The sequence below is a fragment of the Nuphar pumila genome, chromosome 17 (genome assembly GCF_984573655.1).
Source record: "Nuphar pumila chromosome 17, dmNupPumi1.hap1.1, whole genome shotgun sequence".
Taxonomy (NCBI): Eukaryota; Viridiplantae; Streptophyta; class Magnoliopsida; order Nymphaeales; family Nymphaeaceae; genus Nuphar; species Nuphar pumila.
In genome coordinates, this window is record NC_143265.1 from 28,570,339 (window position 1) to 28,590,296 (window position 19,958).

Sequence of the window (19,958 nt, forward strand, 5' to 3'; positions counted from 1 at the left end):
GCAGTACTTGATGTGAATGATTTAAATTATTTGAATGTATTGTAATACTTGATGCGAATGAATGAGTTGTATTGCAATACTTGGTGTGAATGATTAAAAATTTTATTTGAATGTATTGTAATACTTGATAATGATTTAAATTATTTGAATGTATTGTAATACTTGATGCGAATGCATGAGTTGTATTACAACACTTGATGTGAATGATTAAAAATTTTATTTGAATGTATTGTAATACTTGATACGAATTATTTGAATGCATTGTAATACTTGATGTGAATGATTTGAATTATTTGAATGTATTATAATACTTGATACGAATGATTTGAATGCATTGCAATACTTGATGTGAATAATTTGAATGTATTGTAATACTTGATACGAATGATTCGAATGCATTGCAATACTTGATGTGAATGATTTAAATTATTTGAATATATTGTAATTTATGCAACGAATGATTTGAATTATTGCAATACTTGATGTGAATGATTTGAATTATTTGATTGCATTGTAATACTTGATGCGAATGATTTGAATGCATTGCAATGCTTGATGTGAATGACTTGAATGCATTGCAGTACCTGATATGAATGATTTGAATTATTGTAATACTTGATGCGAATGACTTGAATGTATTGTAATACTTGATGTGAATTATTTGATTGTATTGTATGACATATGTTATTTGTTAGAATATGGTTCGTGGAGGTTACAGTGGTCGCTCATCCAGTAGTAGCCAGGCCCAACCTTCATCTTCACGGGCTCCTGTGATAGGTATATTGATTAACTAATTGGATGCTTGATTAGTTTAAATGCGCATTCTGAGAACTTCTAACGTATTTTTTTACAGATGATGTTTCGCCTATACACGACCCACCTACACCAGTTGATCACACAAGTCAGGAGCCAACACAGGAAGCAGGGTCTTCTCAGTCTGGCACAAAAAGACTCATTCGAATAGTGTATATCGATAATCGACCATAAGTATTTTGTTTTCAATTATTGCATATCTTATAAATATTTTATATTGATATTTACTGTGTAACAATTCATGTACAGCATGAGGTTTGAGCCACAAGAAGTAGTACGGGAGATTAGGAATTCACTTTTTCAACATCTACCAGGACCGGTTGCTCAATGGGAAGAGTACCCAAAGGAGGTGTTAGACAGATTGTGGTCCTCATTCACGGTATACAGTTGTTTCTCATAGTTAATGTGTTTCATATTTAATTTTTTTAAGTAATGTCTACTAACTTTCTGAAAATATTTGTAGGCTTCGAATCGCTTCGCAACTACGGTAGAAGAAAATGATGCAAGGAAGGTGTGGCAGAAGGTGGCTGCCAATCGATTTGCAGACATGCTGCACACTATAAAGACTGCTGTAAAAAAAGCATTTGGCGTAGTAGATGATCCACTACAGTGAAAGGGCCATGGCCCTATTAGTATCAGGAGAGATTACTGGAATGAAATGTGCGATAAGTGGGGCGGAAGATGCATTTAAAAATCGCTCTGCGAAGGTTGCACAAAATCGAAGGAAAATGTCCGAAACCCATCTACACACAGGTGGATCTAAGACATTTGGGAGCCACCTGAAGAAAATGGTAACTCATTAATATATAATATTAATTTTATAAGTATTGTTGCAAACTTGTGTACTAAATCTTTTGTCATTTAACTTCGCAGGAAGCAGAAAAAGGAGACATTGTACCATATAAGGATGTGTTTGTTGAAACACATAAACGAAAGACCACGGGAGTCTTCGTATCAGAGAAGGCGAGAACGACAATGGTATATATTTATTCTATTAATAATCATTGCAATATGCAAGTTATCATAATGTTATCATTAATAATTAATGCATACTTTAAACATTATTTTGTAGAAGACATATGAGCAACAAATGGTAGAGCGATATGGCAATGACGCTACTCAGCATCCATCATTTGATCCTGCAGCATGGATGACTGCAACAGGTGAACCCAAAAAAGGTCGCGTGTTCGGGTTTGGGAGTAATCTGAACACTTCACCCGTTATTGCTTCTCCCAGTTACGACTCACAGGCTACTTTCACCGACATAAGCTCCAAGCAGCAACCTATTCTTTCCGGTGATGATGTACGCCAGATCATTAAGGACATAATGAATGACTACTTCCATGACACCGTCGCCCCCTTTCTTCTAGATGAGATCACCAGTATTGTGCTGAATAGAGGATCTTCGATTGCAGGTCTCTCTCAGGTATAATCACATATTCAGTTTTTTGACTGCCTTAGCACACATATAAGCATGATAGAATCACATATATAACTTTTTGCCTGCCTTAGAGCACATATGAGCATGATAGAATCACATATAGAGTTTTTTTATTGCCTTAGAGCACATATGAGCATGCTATAATCACATATAGAGTTTTTTTATTGCCTTAGAGCACATATGAGCATGCTATAATCACATATAAAGTTTTTTGCCTGCCTTAGAGCACATATGAGCATGCTATAATCACATATTCAGTTTTTTGACGGCCTAAGAACACATATGAGCATGATAGAATCACATATAAAGTTTTTTTGGCTGCCTTAGAACACATATGAGCATGCTATAATCACATATTCAGTTTTTTGACTGCCTAAGAACACATATGAGCATGTTATAATCACATATTTAGTTTTTTGACTACCTTAAAACACATATGAGCATGCCAAAATCACATATAGAGTTTTTTTACTGCCTTAGAGCATATATCATTTATGATAGAATCACATATAATTTTTTTTTGCTTTGCCTGCCTTAGAGCACATATAAGCATGCTATAATCACATATTCAATTTTTTGACTGCCTTAGCACACATACGAGCTTGATCGAATCACTTATATAGCTTTTTGCCTGCCTTAAAGCACATGATAGCATGGTAGAATCACATATAGAGTTTTTCTAGCTGCCTTAGAACACATATGAACATGCTATAATCACATATTCAATTTTTTGACTGCCTTAGCACATATATGAGCATAATAGAATCACATATATAACTTTTTGCCTGCCTTAGAGCACATATGAGCATGATAGAATCACATATAGAGTACCGACGGATTGGCGACGGAATAAAGCACTCGTTAGTCCGTCGCAATTAGCGACGGACCTGGTGACGGATTTATTCCATCGCCAGTTAGCGTTGAAAAATTTGCGACGTAAGCATACCATCGCCTCGTCGTCGCTACGCCTGTTAGCGACGGAATGTGGTCGTCGCTAATCTACTGCTTTGTTGTGGTGAATTTTCCTATCACCTTAGGAACATAGTGTAAGAAATAGAATTGAAAAATTCATTGTAATAAAATCAGTAAAATTCTGGGATTGAACCTTGTTCAGAAAAAATATCAGATAGTTCTTGTTAACTACAGAAATTTAATCCAGTTTAAGAAATATCTCAAGATTTATAGAAAACTCTTTTAACGAAATCTGTTTTATAGAATCTTGTTATACATATTACCTTTTACCCAGATTTTTCATAATTTATTTTGATAAGTTTTGATTAGGGTTTTAGAGCTTTCAAAATTGTTGGTTGGAACAGTCCTGCTGACAGGGCAAAAAATCTATTTTCTGTTGTAATGGACGTTTTAGCCTCAATACTGAACCAAACAGGATGAAACAAGATTTTAAATTCAAGCCCTAGATGTGTCAAACATTATAACATTTTTATTTTTATTTACTGACCTCATTTTCATAGAGACGTTAAATTTTTTTTTAGATTAGTCAGAACAAAAAAATGATAATAGAATAACCAAGATCCAAACACATACAAGATATATTAAGCAAGAACAAGAATCATGGTAAAACTCATACAATTATGACTTTTGGATGCTTTAAATACATTTATAACATCATATAATACATCTTTTATCATATTCATGCTAATCTTGCTAAAACATTAACATCCATTATTCAAGAATCATAAAATCTTTATAGAATATCTCAAATACAATTTCATCTATGTAAGAATCACAAGAAACCTTAAACAATATGAAATCATGAAATCATTATTTATTTATGCAATAACATGTTGAATCCTGCTACACATATACTAATCTACCATATATGCTCAAATCAACTTTCTTGAACATAAAACATTAAAACCCTAAAATATTTTTTGGCAAAACCTTCTTAAAAATAATTTTTGTGTATCTTTAATCAAGATCTATGCGAGAGAGAAATTTACAACATCAAGATCTACGGAAAAACATTTAAAAACATGCTTCTACATTCATTATACATGCTGAAAAATCTAATAAAATACAGATCTATCTACTTATATGATTTTTGCTTTTGAGGGTTTTGAATCTAGTCTTTTCTAAATTGTTTTCTCAAAATTGATATTTCAAAACTCTATTTTGGGTTTTTAAAAATCTTTTTCATGTGGATCTAATAGCCATAGATGTTCTAGACTTAGATTACATGTAAATAAAAGCCTTGAATAAAAAAATGGGTATGCTAATATATTCTGAAATCGAACATCATAAAAGTAGAGATTTTCTACCAAAAATGTGCTTCCCTCAATGATACTGTCACTTTTTTCTCTACTTGCACCTCATTTTAGGGTGGATTAGACCTTCACCAAGGTAGTTGCAGGTTTCTAATGGAGGTTTGAACTTTTTTAATGGCTTAGAGAAAGAAAGATATGCGAGAAAGAAGAAGAGAGAGATACACATCCCTATAATGGGGGTCTCTATTTATAGATGGACCTAAGCAAGAGTCTCATCTCTAATATAAGATATTAATATCTATTAATTTTTTATTAATAAAATAAGTAAATAAATTATAAGTCCTAACTTATTAAATTTTGAAATTGATTAAGATAGAGAAGAAATGTGGGGTCTTCTTACCTTGGCTTGGGCTCTAGTGACATGGTAATCTTTTAGAAGGCCTACACACCGAAAGACTCAATATAATTCAATGTTTAAATAATTGATTTGATAGCCCTCAAAATGTAGATCGTCGTGATGGTCTTAGATTTAATCATACACACATGGATCGGCAAGAAAATTTAGTTGATACTAAAAACATTGATTTTTGACCTATAATTATGCATGAACTTCGGTCAATAATAAAATGCTCAAATCGATACCAATTTGGGTATATAGATAGTCGATTTTGATTCTCTCAAAATAAAGAACGTCAAGGTTGACTCCAATTTAATAGGTGAGCCATAGATCGGTTAGAGTTTTTGTTGAAACAATATTGACATTTTTTGAAGCATCTCACCCTATGAGTCCAATCCAATCATATTAGATCCAAATACCCTGAGTTATATCCAATCTAATCCATCACTAAATTGATCCAAATGCCATGGATTATATACAACCGAACCGGGGTTGGATCCAAAATACAATCTAATCAATTTTAAACAACCAAATTTTGAACCTTATCCAAGTTAAAAAATTTAAAATTAAGGTTGGTCAATTTTAAAAATTATATTTTTTTAACCAAATCATAACCGAAATCATGAAATCTATTCTCCTATGAGATCTATGGCTCGTAATGGAGCTAACTAGAGTCCTAGTTCAACTTAGACTCATGAATTTTGCTTGAATTTAACTTAATTTTTACCAGAGTTTTGCTCGAATTTAAAAGTTAAAATAAACAAAATTTGCAGGTGTTATAAGGAGGGATGAGAGAAATGGGAAAGGACTGGGGTTTATAGAGGCCTCAAATCCCTAGCAATAATAAAGGTCATAAAAAGCCTTTAAGAGGCCCAAAACAATCAACCATTATGGGCCATGGCTGGCCAAAATGATCAGCTATAAAGGCCCAAACAATTATAGATAGAGAGACGCCAAAAAGGGTATGAAATAACTTTAGAAGGGTTAAGTTCAACTAAGATTGGGTCAAGAGTCAAAGGTCAAACCTGTCAAGGATAAGGGATAGTTTCTGGACCGTTTGGACCTTTAATGCTCATGCAAAAATGTTTAAATAGATCTGAATAAGATCCAAAAAGATTCGAAGAAGATTTAATGCAAAGTCAAAGTCTAGAAATGGGTTGGTCAAAGTTGGTTTTAGACATGAGGATTAAATCCATTCTAAGTACTAAAAAAAGGTCAAAGTCAAGTCAAGCCAAGACAAACCAAACCAAACCAAACTAAAAGCTTGTCTCTGTCTTTGTTTTTATCAAAATCATCAACCATCTTTTATGCGATTTTAAGTGACAAGATACTTGTTTCATCTTAGTATGACCTCATTTAGCAAGACTTCTCGCTCATAGTCATCAAGTTTAAAAGAAAGCCCTCGTGTGAGACAAGGTACCAGCTTAATTTGTATACCAACCTTGTTTGGCAAGACTTCTTTGCCTATATAAATAAGCATCACATAGAGACCCTTGTGTTAAGTTTGGACCGTTTGGACCCTTGTGCTAATGTCATCGTAAGTTGTTTATGTCTTTGTCTTTGTCAAAAAAAAAAATCGAAAATACTTTGTCAAAGTCAACTTTTTGCTCTTTTCAAAGCTAGTGTGTCTATTTTTTTGTTATCGATCAAGCTTTGCACAATGAAGAATTACAATATAAATTCTTTGACATTATATGTTGGAGAATAGGATCCTTTAATAATGCAAACTATTGGATTCAACATATCTCTCTCTCTCTTTCTTGGCCTTCTTGCAAAGTAGGATCTAAAATATCCCAAAATCCTTGGTTTCAAAAGTTGGAAAATGCACATATGGCACAAACTATTGGATTCAAGTAGGGCCGGAGACAGGTCAGATCAGGGTCGACCCTAATCTTCCCATATAAGTGATAACTAGATCCTGGTTCGGGTGATTATTGGGTCAAACATGAAAGAACCCATACCCGACCATATAACTACTATTTTGAGTTCTCTTATAGCTATGCGACCTACACGCTAATCCTCCCATTTCGAGTTCTCATATTTGTCTTACTTGATTGGTTGTTTCTTTCATCTGATAGGGTATACGATCTGACACTTTAACAATAGAAGCCATCTCTAGATCTGGATCTGATCGGTTCTTAAAAGGAATACCCAAACCCGATAAAATTTAAACCGGGCGGGTTTTTATATTTTTTGCCGAACCCGCTAATAAAAAATCGGGTGGGTCGAGCATCCAAGACAAACCCGATACATTGAAAGCCCTAGACACTCTCTCTTTTTGAGTTCATGAAGTTGGAAATTGGTCATTAGGGATGGAAGTGGATCGGGGCGGGGGACAAGGTCTCCACCCCCGCCCCATCTCTAAAATTTAACCTTCATCCCTGGTCCACCCCCATGGCGGGGGAGACTTTGGACCTCCACCCCCACCCCGTCTCAAAATACTAATCCCCGTCCCGTCCCCGCCCCGTCCCCGTCGTGGGCGGCGGACATCGAACGCTAGGAGAGCAAGAACCAACAGGTCGCGATCTCTCAGCTCAGTGGGGGTGCCAGAGCTTCCCCAGCCTCAAGGAGGCGGCCGCCGTGAAGCAGCTGAAGAAGAAGAAGCAAGTCTTACCTTGACCCTTGAGGAATTCCGCGGTGCGGGGAGCCGGCGGGATCTCGCTTTTGAGTCTAAGGGCCTCACCCACGAGGAGATGCTCTGCCTCTCGACCGGGCCAAAGGAAAGATCTGCGGACGAGGAGTACGGTCGCCTTGGTGGTGGATTCCGGTCTTATGGTGGCGGGAGGATGGGCGGCGGTGGTGGTGGAGGTAGTGGCTGGCGGGAAAGAGGCGATGAGGTGGATGGTTCTTGGGGTTCTGGCGGTGGCGGAGGCTCCATCGAGATCACTGCAACATCAACAGGATACGAGGGAGCTGATCCAACCCACCGTAGGAAGGAGGTTGCAGAATAAGCAGGAGAAGAGGACCGTCGAAGCGATAGAAGGAGATCCGATTATCCAAGACAATGAGACTCGGACTTGCAATGTTTCGCTGAGTCGCCACAATGGGCGGGAAACTGACCATACGGTCATTGAACGTGACAGAAAGAGACATCCAGCAGTCGACCTTACCTTGACACATGTCAAGAAGTCTCCAAAAGCTTTTGATTCCCCTTCCTCTCTTCGAACCAACTCCCCACCTCTTGATTCAATTGAAACCGTCAGTCCCACCAGGATTCAATGGACCGGCTACCCTCCATTCTCCTTCGGATCAAGCCAGACTGTGCGTTCTGGATCTGAACCTATCGATAAAATCTCGATCCAAAAGTGGATTCAAACGGGGACGGGGTGGGGGAAAGTGTCGGTCCATCCCCGCCTCCATCCCCGCACGGGGATGAATTTTAACCTTCATCCCTGCCTCCATCCCCGTTTCATGCCCTCCATCCCCGATCCAAATGGGGCGAGGCGGGGCGGGCCCTCCCTTTCCCCCGGTCCACTGCCATCCCTATTGGTCATGGTTTACGGGAAAGTGCTTATATGTTGTTTTTGTGCTAGGGTTGAGAGCCCCACACGCCAAGCTACATTCTTAATTTCGTGTGCTATTTGTCTTGGTACCTAAGCATGCACGTGAATGGATGACATTGTCAAGCAAAGCATCTCTCGATAATCCAACGCTTCGCGCCTTGTGATGTCTTCTTCCAAATAAAAAAAGACCAAACCAGTATATAATATTATATAAAATAATGACTGAAGCTCAAGTAACTAAAGTACAACATTAATGGGAATAATGGTCTAACAAAAAAAAAGTCAGCCAAATGTGATGAAAGTGAACATAATGACTGTGGTAGAGCTGAAATGAATGCATCACCATCAGTTTCTCATGCACATCCTGACTTCCAAGATCACAGAAGTTAACCCTAAAATGGCAAGGGCAACCCCAAGGCCTACATTCCATGAGATTCCTGCACCTCCCAATGAGATCCCATAGAAGGTGTTTCCAATGGCAATCGCAATTGCAAGCCTCCCAATCCAGTGGTGATACCAGTTCCAGTATTTCCTGACTTTTGAAGATTTATCTGGTCGAGCCAATAGTGCAGTTGCCTACAAAATAATATACTGAGATTTAGAAATAATCCTAGCTGCAAGACCAACTTCAAAACAAGTAGTGATCTGCTCAAGTTGTTAAATAGAGGAGCCTTTTAACACTTAAAAAGTATGATTGAATATCTTCTTCCTTTTCTGTTTTGTTTTTTAATAATGAGAAAACCTATTCAGGGTATGACACTATTCCAGATGGTTTAGAAACCAAATGTACTGACCCTCTAATTGGGTAGTAAAACGCTTAGATGGCTCACCCACTACAATTATTTTTTTCAATGCTTTAACATGACACCCAGCCGGGTCACCCGAGTGGCAGATCAGGGCCAGGGGAGAAGGTGCTGACCCTTTCATCCCATGTTTGACTCCGATCCGGTGTGTGAGTGCCTGTAACTGGTGGGCTCCATAAAGGCTTGGGTGTCAGTGACCTCACCCAGGGGATTTACCTTGGAGGGTCAGACCCATTAAGTGACCCAATTCTCGGCAAGGGTTTTTCGTCATAAAAAGAAAAGAAAAGAAACATAGGTGTGCACGTATGAACTTGATCGTGGGATGTCGGAAAGAGAAAGAACAATAATGTATTGTCATAACTGTATGAGCAGGCCTGTTGTGGGGAATTAAAAGCATAATCTAGGTTAAGGTTTAAATGGTGTGATATATATGTATAATCATGCATACCTGCAGGCATGCCATAGCAAGCAGTGTGAATCCAAGAGCTTTGTGTGCATCAACATCTTGACCGACCTGATCTTCAAGACTAATCCCGGTTACAACTCCGGCTATTGCAAGACTAAAACCGGTTATTTGGAGAGCAAGGTGGGTGTAGAACCAGGATGGGTCCCAGTGCTTGCAGTATCTTGCTGCTATGATCCCCAATGGCAAAATTATGCACCATGCAAGCAAATTGATTATTCCATGGCTTGTCGTCAGTGGTGAAGATGATCCACCTCCAGAACTTTGCCCTACAAAACCGTAAACAATGTCAAGTTTAATATCTAGGTAATTATTGGAAATAATTCATGCTAAGATTAATCTAATGGTGCTAAGGGTATGGCAAAATGACACCAACCTGTAGTGTAGTCAAGACTGGCGGACCTGTAGGCTACGTGCTCTTGTATAAGGCCATTGGATGATGGTATTGCATCACTTGGGCCCACTGCGTATATGACTCCTGGCACGGGCGTGTCCACCTTCAACTGGAACGCCAGATAGAGCCTAGATGACTTGGACACTATGGTTGTTTTGCCAAGGCTCAGGCTTCCTTGGTCCGGTAGGACCGCGTCAGTGCTGTACCCGCTCAATAAGTACTGCTTGATCACTCCCCCTCCCCCACCACTTGTGGCCGGCCAACCGATGATCGCACTAGCTCCACCCATTCTGCGGTTCTTTGAGAACCCGATCCCGACCCACGAGTTCGAATCAGGGGTTGATAGCACAAAGGTCCATAGGCCCGGTGTGGTGTTTTTGTACTGCAGATACATAATTGAGTTAGATCTAAGCCAGTCAAGCCAAGAATAGCTATAATGCAATGCAACATTAATGGATGGTGTTTGGAAGTAGGCCTTGGAAAAGTAATTCCAGTTACCCTCTTTCCAAATGAGGGAAGGGCAAGGAATATCTGCTGGTTAGATATATGGTATTCGAAAATCCGGATCTAGCCAGATTTTTTATGCCCATTCTGCTTACTAAGGTATCCAAACACGCACGCACTAAGGACAATGGTTTGGAGTGGAGGTGGATGGCTTACTCTGAGGATGAAGTTTTGACTGTCCCATGCAGAGATGCAACTGAGAGAGGTGATGTTGAAGGTGGACAATTCGGGGAGAGCCAGGTTGGAGCTGCAACTGTCTTGTGAGTGCACAGGAAGGATGGAAAAGATCAATGGCAGTAGGAAAAGAAGGTTCCTCATCTCTCTCTCTCTCTCTCTCTCTCTCTCTCTCTCTCTCTCTCTCTCTCTCTCTCTCTTAAGGGGTTGTTGGGGAAGGAGGGAAATATATAAAGGGTTGGACGGCAATGAGTTTTGAGAAGAGGAGGGAATGCTTTGGTGGGGATGGTTCGTGTGCCTTACTGCCTTGTATGCTTGCATTAGTTGGGGGTGGTTGACTCCCCCCCACCCCCACCTTTCTTTAAACGTAATTTTTGTATTCTTTTTATTTTTAATCTGCTGCCTTGCTTTTCAACCTTCCACCGAATTCAACTTCTATGAAAATTCACCTAATCTTTCTCTTAAATATTCCCTCCGACTAAGCAGAAGCTTCTTTCCGCCTTACCATTTTGCTAGCCTGTTTTTCTGATCGTTGTGACTTTTGATCTTTCGTCTTCTCAACATAAAGAAGATAGGTTTGAACTTTGGGGTTGTGAAATTTAAAAACAAAAAACAGCTAAACACGATGACACATTCAGCATTTGGTTATTCATATATGATCAATTTTCTTGTTCTTATCTTTTTAATTGACCGACAGGCATGAGCCTACCACATTTTCATTTTAACTATATAAAAATGAGCAGAGTGTAGAAGGAAAGAAAAAGCAGACTACGTTGCGGCATGTAAGGTCAAGATGGTGTGTTTACCAATAAAATTTATAATTTAAAACACGAGAAGACAGCCCATATATATAAGCTAGAAACCATGGATGTAGGTTGTATCTTTTCAATTAAACTTTATCAACATAGTTTATTTGATAGGAATCATGTTGGACATAAAAAGTAATATTTTTTAAATCATGAAATTTTGATACATTGTGAGCCGTAGATTTTTAAAGGTTTTAAAAAACATACATATATATGCTATAATCACATGATTTAAAATTTGTTTTCTACTAAATCAACTAATTAAAAAGTTAAGAAATTTGACGATCTAAAGCTTCTATTAAATTAGATTACTCTCCTGATAATTTGTCATTATATATATATATATATATATATATATATATATATATATATATATATATATATATATATATGTGTGTGTGTGTGTGTGTGAGAGAGAGAGAGAGACCCAATAACACATTGGACATAAGAATCCAAGATAGGAAGAGGGCGATGGGAGATCTCTAATTACAAAGTGATTAGAAAACATGAGAGAGACTTCGAGAGAGAGAAAGAGAGAAAGAAATGGGGAAGGGGGATGAAAGAGAAGACATGACCATCTTGTTCTCAGTTCTCAACAAATAACGTGTAGGAGGAGTAATGACAAGTACCATCTGAGAATAGTGTTGGAGTGTGGGAATTGATAATCCCATGGACCATATGTTTTGGAATAGCATCAATAAAGGACTTTTTTGTGAGATACAAAGGTCCATGTCATTCATCTTGGCATCCAACGGTCTGCAGTAACATCAGTACATACAAACAGACAACACTTCCCCGGGTAGGACCTACTAGCGCACACAGTATTATGCCCAGAAGTGAGGGGTTGGTGCCACGGTCTGCATATGATGTGATGTGAAGTGTGGGAAAAGCGAACCTGCCTGTGCTGGGCACGAGCCTTTGACAAGGAAATTGATTAAAGGGTAGGTATGCAGGCTGTACACGCTTCTTGTGGGCCTTGTGCAGTAGTGCAACATGATAAAAAATAGCTTGGTGTGCGGTGGTCTGCCATCTCATTATAAATCAGCTACACTCGTTTGAACATAATTAATCTAACAACAAACAAAAAAAAAACTTAATATATTTAAAAAAAAAAAACAACCATATAAATATGATTTATTCACAATTTCTTTAGTAAAAACGCAATTTTGAATCACGTTTTTGCAGAATGTAAGTTGGTTTTCCAAGAACTTCAAAGATCAATGACCCACAATATCCCAAAATCTCATGAGATTGTGACTTGCTTGATTTGGTGTTTACCTTTTTGCTAATTTGCTATCCTAACATCGTCAGAGGTGCCTTGGACGTCGTTCATCTTAAAAATGAACGACACACATCAAAACAGTGAAAAAGCTCATTGTGAGCCATTCATTTGAAATCATACCAATGCCGTTCATCCCAAGTATGAGCGACATAGAAAAAAAGTGTGGGTCATCCAGGTGATGGACACATCTCATTCGTACAGGTTTTTTTATGTCATTCATCTTGAGATCAACGGCATCCAGAAGTGCTCTGATAGAATATCGCCAGCTCTGACTCTGACCTGATCCCGTCTCATCTAAATTGTTCCGCCTACCGACCAGCAGCAATGGCAAGTACGAACCTAAATTGAACAGATTCGGTTCATACACAAATAATATTTAAATTCATTATAATTGGTGTAGCATCGTCAATCTGGGTTTGGATCTAGATTTGATTGCAAGCTTCTTTGTTGGATCTGCAGAATCCGATTGCTACTCAACTTTAGTGGTTCAACCTTTACATATAAACAGGTCCAATGGAATTTGGATCTTTTCAGATATGAGGTGATAAAAAAGTTTTTGAATCCTATAATATTGGATTTGTCTTTTCGGATCCGAGATATGAGCTGTGATAAAAAAGACATTAAGTAAGTTTGTCTTAGCTGGACGTTCAACCTAAACCCAGTTTAGTGGCGTATATAATGGAACAACAGAAAATATCATAGGACCCTCAGGGTATGTTTGATGACTTGTCCGGGATTGGACAAAATGAATAAAAAAGATGGGACAGAACACTGGTTATGTTCTAACAATTGTACCAAGTTCAATGTTTGTTTGAATCATACTCGAATGCTATGTTCCAAATGTCTGTTGTTTGATGATGATGTCCGGACAACTTAGACAATCATGGATAATGGGTCAGATTACTTAGTTTTGGATTGTATGACTCGATCCACCCACCATTTTACATAAAAAAAGATCTTTAAAATCTAAAATCTCATATTGGATCTAAAAACTAAAAAATGTTTAAAATGTATATTCAAAATCACATTTTATGTGATTTCTGGTAGATTTTTAACTTTTTTATTTTTCTTAGGTTCTTATCCGCAAAATTTTTGAAAAATAAAAAATAAATAATTTATCAACAAAATCTTGAAAATTTTTAACAACAAAAAATAAAATGAACTATAAAAAAAAAACCACAAAATTTAACCTTAATTTTAACAACAGAATTTGCAGTTTGTAAAATTCTTGATAAGTTTGCTACATATTCAAACGTTATCTATTTAATTCTGATATCATTTATTATTTTTCTGGCATTTTTAAAATTGTAGTTTTTTTTTCAGGATGATTCTGATAATGAGATTTGCTACTGATTTCAAAACACTGCACGATAGAAAAATAATAGAATTTCAGTTTTAAGTATAAAATTTCAGAGACCCAAGTTGCGGCAAGGGCTCTGCTCATCTGGTGGGAGTGATTTGTAATAAAGTTAACAAATTGGCGGGATGTCATGAATTTGAAAATTGTAAGAGGAATCTCTTGCTATAAGGTGGAAGCTGGGGATAGCCCTCGGTGGGCAGAGGAACCTTGAGGGTTTAAACTACACGAAGCCTGCCAATGTGCAATCACTCATGAGAGAGTTTTTCCTTATTGCCTTTAGAGGTAGGAAAGATGTAAGAAAAGTAATACAAGATAATCTGTACAGTTTTTTGACCCGGAAAAATTCTCTAAATGAGTTTTCCTAAAAAGTATACCTTTTGATAAAAAACATTTCTCCCCACACCATGCGGGGAGGTGGAAGAATGTTTCCTAACAAAAGAAAATGATGTTCACTCTCCACCACCCATCTAACCACAGTCTCACCATCTATTTCAACACCACCCACCTCCCGAAAAACCGTCCTCTTCACCACCATCACCCACATCCCAGAAAATGATGTCGGAGAAGCTTCACCACCACTATCATCACTACCACCCACCTCCCAAAAACCCGTGCCGAAGAAGCTCCAACACCCACCCCCCGAAAAACCGTCCTCTTCACCACCATCACCCACATCCCAGAAAATGACGTCGGAGAAGCTTCACCACCAGCCCTCCCGAAACAGTTAATTTTTTTTTAAAAGCCCAGTCCTAGCCCAGCCCTGATTCCATATGAAATAGATTTTTATCCATTTTTTAGCCCAGCACTGACTGCAGCAAATAGTTTGATTTGTCCATATGAAATAGATTTTTATTAATAATTGTAGCCATTTTTTATTTTATCTCAAAAAAACATTTTTTCGGGGGCGCTTCCCCCGAACCCCCGACTATCACACAATTTTTTTTCCTACACCCCTGTTTGCCCCCCCCCCCCCCCTTCGCATGAATCCTAGCTACGCCCCTGTTCACCACCACTATCATCACTACCACCCACCTCCCAGAAAACCATGCCTAAGAAGCTCCACCACCACCCCTTCCTCTCTTATTTTTTAAAGACTTTTCATTTTACTTTTCTCATGCTACCCAAACAAGTGAAAAATATTCATATTAAAAAAATTATCATGTCATAGGTAAAATTTTCTTTCTCAATAGTTTTTCTTGCTTCCAATGCAAAGAAAAAAAAATATAAAGTTCCGGACATAATAGAATCTGGACTCGAGGATTTTGTGGTCAATGCATACAAAAGCACTTCTGCGATATCTTATTGATATGTATTTGGGACATGAGATGCATCTTCCGCACAACTGACAAGAAGGGTACCAGCGTCTTAAAAACAGTATGACTGGGGCACCATAATTCTGCAACTATATAGCTTCATGGCTCTATTCTTATCACATAAATCAATTAAATGTACGCTAGCCAAGTTGGGTAGTAGTCTGCTAGCTGCTCAACTGTGATATTTATTGCTCAAGTGTGATATAATATGATGTTTTTGAAAATATTATGAGATATATGTGTAATGTTTTGCCATTTTTTAAATATATTCCCTTTGTTATTTAATTTTTTTTAAATTTGTCTATATTTTCTGAACTTTAATGTAAAAAGCTCAATAAAAATGAAAATTAGGAAGGTATCGCAGGAAATTCACAGCCAGTTGCCAGTTCAAACTTATTTGCATTACATTTATTAGGATCATGATTTGGTATCTTCCCTCATAAAATAGTAATGTGGCAGTCAAATCATTGTGATACATATCCTATTATTTCATTTTGGAAAACACAAGAATTTTGATGAAACTGTTGGATAAAGGCAATCCATTTGAAAGTGAAGTTTCAATGGCTTTCTGCTCCCACCATGCCAAATAGTCCTTTTTGTTTTCCTATTTTTTTTTTCGGTTTCTCAGTAGTGCAAAACTCCGTGGGCACCCCCTCTAACTTTAGGGAGCCTCCGGAATAAGGTGCTCATATCAAGGATTCGGACTTGGGGCAAGGGAAGACCTCTATATCCACACAAGCCCAAGACCATGTGGGTGACCTTTTGAGGTCTGCCAAATAGTTGCTCAGAGTGTACAGCAATTCGTTTCTGCTGAAAAGTAGGATTAGGTTGGGAAATTGTGTTCTAGAGCAAGTTGCATTTTCCCAAGTTGTCCTACTTTTTTAAATAAATGGATACACAATGTTTATATAAAATCTTTGCTTCCTCAGCCATCAGAATTCTTTGACATGAAGCCATAGTCACAAGTGTTTGCTGTATCTTATAATATCACTATCTTATCAAATTATGTTCACAAATTGATAAAACAAACTTGATAACATCACAATGGGGTTTTTATGTTTTTTTTAATATTTTTTGAATTTTTAATCTTATATACATGCATTACTTTTAAGATTTTTTTTGAGAAACCTTTTCTTAATCAATTTATCACAAGATTTCCCTTGCCCAGAAAATCCTGATACCGAGTTTTGTGACTTTGATTTAAACCAAAATTTAGATTAATGGATTAAGTCCCATTGGTATATGATCCAGCAGCAGATCAGGCTAGGTCATATGTTATAAAATCAATCCCTCAGTTTTTCTTTTTCATTTTTTTTTAAGGATGAAAAAACATTTAGTTATCACCAAACAACGTATACATTTGTACGGGTTGAAGAGAGATCAACCCGGAAGGATCTTACCATAGGCTGGTTACATCTAAACAAGCGGGAAAGCCAATCCAAAGACGTACTGGAACCCCACCCATCTACTTCCCACCATGCACAAGATGTCCAAAAGGATTTGCCTATGAACAATACCCACATTCTATCGCTTATCCTTGAAGAACTGAGAGTTCCTTTCCTAAATCGATCTGAGATATTTAATCTCCAACGCGCATCTCATTTGATGGAGATATGTGTGGGCCCCATTCTCACGCTTGGCAAGTGAGATGTGTGGTGGGGATTGAATATAACAGAAGATTTGAAATATGCAATATGATCTGATTTAGTATCCCAAGCTTATAGGTAACTGTCACACATCGAACTCATTGAAGTCAATTAAAGTGCACTGGGTAAAATTGGGTTAATTTCAGAGCTTAACCCTGGTCTGTATCTAGGTTTGCGTTGATTGGGTGATCTGAGTCTAGCTGATTGTGACCTGGTTGGGTCCAGGATGACTATAGTCTCATCTAGGTTTTTAGTTTTTTAAAAATAAGTCTCATCTAGGTTCACTTTTCACAGCCCGAAGATAAGAAAACCCCATGTTTGGTTCTTTTGAGTCTTCAGATGATTGAGAACTGGCCCAATTAGGACATGATCTTTGTCCTTATTTGGCACTACACACTACAGGAAAATTGACCTTTAGTGGCATTAAATTTGTGCGAGTAAAGGTCTCGCCAGAAAAACTAGTGTGGCACCAATATATATGGTGTTGCCATTAAAGCTTTTATTGACACGGTTTTCTAGCATCAGAAGAGGTATTTTTTTTGACATTTTTATGAGTTTTTGAACATTTTTTCGATGCTATTTTAGCATCATAAAAGGTCTATTTTTTGGCACATTTTTAACACCAGAAAAGTATTTTTTTTGTTAATTTAATTTTGTCTCATATAACTTTCTCATGCATTCATTCAATAATGAACCTACTTAGACATTCATTTATTCTAAAATAAACTTATAAGTATATTCATTTTATTTATTCGAAATAAATCTCTCATTTGTTTCTTTCATTCATAAATGAACCTGCTCATACATACATTCATTTTTTACATTCAATATAAACCAACTCTTACCATTGTTCATTCATTAATGACCAAATGAATATGCTTATACATACATTCATTTTAAAATGAACATGCACATACATACATTTATTTTATTCATTTAAAATAAATCTGCTCATTTATTCATGGATGAACATTCTTATACATACATTTTTTTTTTGCATTCAATATGAATCAACTTTTACATTAATTAATTCATTCATCATCAAATGAACACACTTATACATATATATTAAAAAATGAATCTGTTGATACATACATTCATTCGAAAAGAACTTATTCATTCATTTCATCAATTCATAATGAACTTGTTCATACATACAGTTATTTTTTGCATTCAATATGAATAAACTCTTACAATCATTCATTCATTCATTTGTCACCAAATGAACATACTTATATATACATTCATTAAAAATTGAACATGCTCATGCGTACATTTAATCATTAATTCAAATTTGAATATACTTTTACGTACATTCTTTCATTCATTCAATAATAAATATACAAAAAATATATTTAAAGCATACACACAACTATATATATTTCTTTCTTCAGCCTTCCATAACTCCAACCTTCATATCTCCAACCGTCATAACTTTAACCCCCATAACTTCAACATTCACATTTGAAGTACTGCGATAAGCACAACATTTAAATCATAGATACACATAAGTATATACATTTCTTTGTTCAACCCTCCATAACTCAAACATTCATATTTAAGAAATTATAAGAAATATAATATTTAAAGCATACATATACACAACTATATATATTTCTTCTTTCAACCCTCCATAGCTCAAACCTTTATATCTTCAACCTCCATAACTTTAACCCCCATAACTCTAACATTTATATTTAAAGTCATGCAAGAAACACAACATTTAAATCATAGATACACACAACTATATATATTTCTTTGTTCAACCTTCCATAGCTCCAACATTCATATTTAAAAACCTGCAAAAAATATAACATTTAAAATATACATATACACAACTATATATTTTTTTCTTCAACCCTCTGTAACTCCAACCTCCATAACTTTAACCCTCATAACTCCAATGTTCACATTTGAAGCCTTGCAAGAAACACAACATTTAAATTATAGATGCACACAACTATATATATTTCTTTGTTCAACCGTCCATAACTCCAACATTTATATTTAAGAATCTGCAAAAAATACAATATTTAAAGTATATATACACACAACTATATATATTTCTTTCTTCAATCCTCTATAACTCTAACCTTCGTAAATTCAATATTCACTTTTTAAGCCCTGTAAAAAATGAAACATTTGAAGTATATATACATATACACAACTATATAGATTTCTTGTTTCAACCCTCCATAACTCTAACATTCACATTTAAAAACTTGCAAAAAATACAATATTTAAAATATACATACACACATAACTATATTTATTTATTCCTTTAACCCTCTATAACTCCAACTTTCATAACTCCAACCTCCATATCTCTAACCCTCATAATGAACCTCCATAACTCCAACATTTGTAACTCCAACATTCACATTTAAAGCTATGCAATAAATACAACATTTAAAGCATATACACACACAAGTATATATATTTCTTCCTTCAACCCTTCATAATTCTAGTATTCATAACTCCAACATTCACATATATACATACATAACTCCAACACTCTATAAGTTCATCATATACATATTCAACCTTCAATAAAAAAAATCATGCATAAAGAGGAGATAGTTTAAAAGTTCACCCATATATTCAAACCAATAAAAGTTCATACTAATAAAAAAAAAGTAAGTTTTATTTCAAATTTATACATATAGTTTGAAAGTTCAAGAATTACATAAAAAAGAGACAGTCTCAGAACCAGAGGTACATTGCGCTTGTATACGAGACTTGTGAATAAATATAGATGAAAGAATTATCACTACAAGAAAACACATTGTTAGCGACGGATGGTAGCGACGGAATATTTCCACAGCTAGTTAGCG

The 19,958-nt window shown here is 36.5% G+C and overlaps 1 protein-coding gene across 1 annotated transcript in view; it reads right to left on the reverse strand.

Annotated features, from left to right (window-relative positions):
- Positions 1 to 8,573: 8,573 nt before the first annotated feature.
- Positions 8,574 to 19,958, reverse strand: part of LOC149811833 (cytochrome b561 and DOMON domain-containing protein At3g07570-like) — a 31,272-nt gene continuing 19,887 nt past the window's right edge. Inside the window, exons 3-7 of the mRNA XM_089992931.1 lie at positions 14,540 to 14,863; positions 10,700 to 10,796; positions 10,022 to 10,421; positions 9,631 to 9,914; positions 8,574 to 8,955 (exon numbers count right to left, since the gene is read on the reverse strand). Coding sequence (XP_089849057.1) covers positions 8,725 to 8,955; positions 9,631 to 9,914; positions 10,022 to 10,421; positions 10,700 to 10,796; positions 14,540 to 14,863 — 1,336 coding nt within the window. The 3' untranslated portion in view covers positions 8,574 to 8,724. The remainder of the gene's footprint in view (positions 8,956 to 9,630; positions 9,915 to 10,021; positions 10,422 to 10,699; positions 10,797 to 14,539; positions 14,864 to 19,958) is intronic.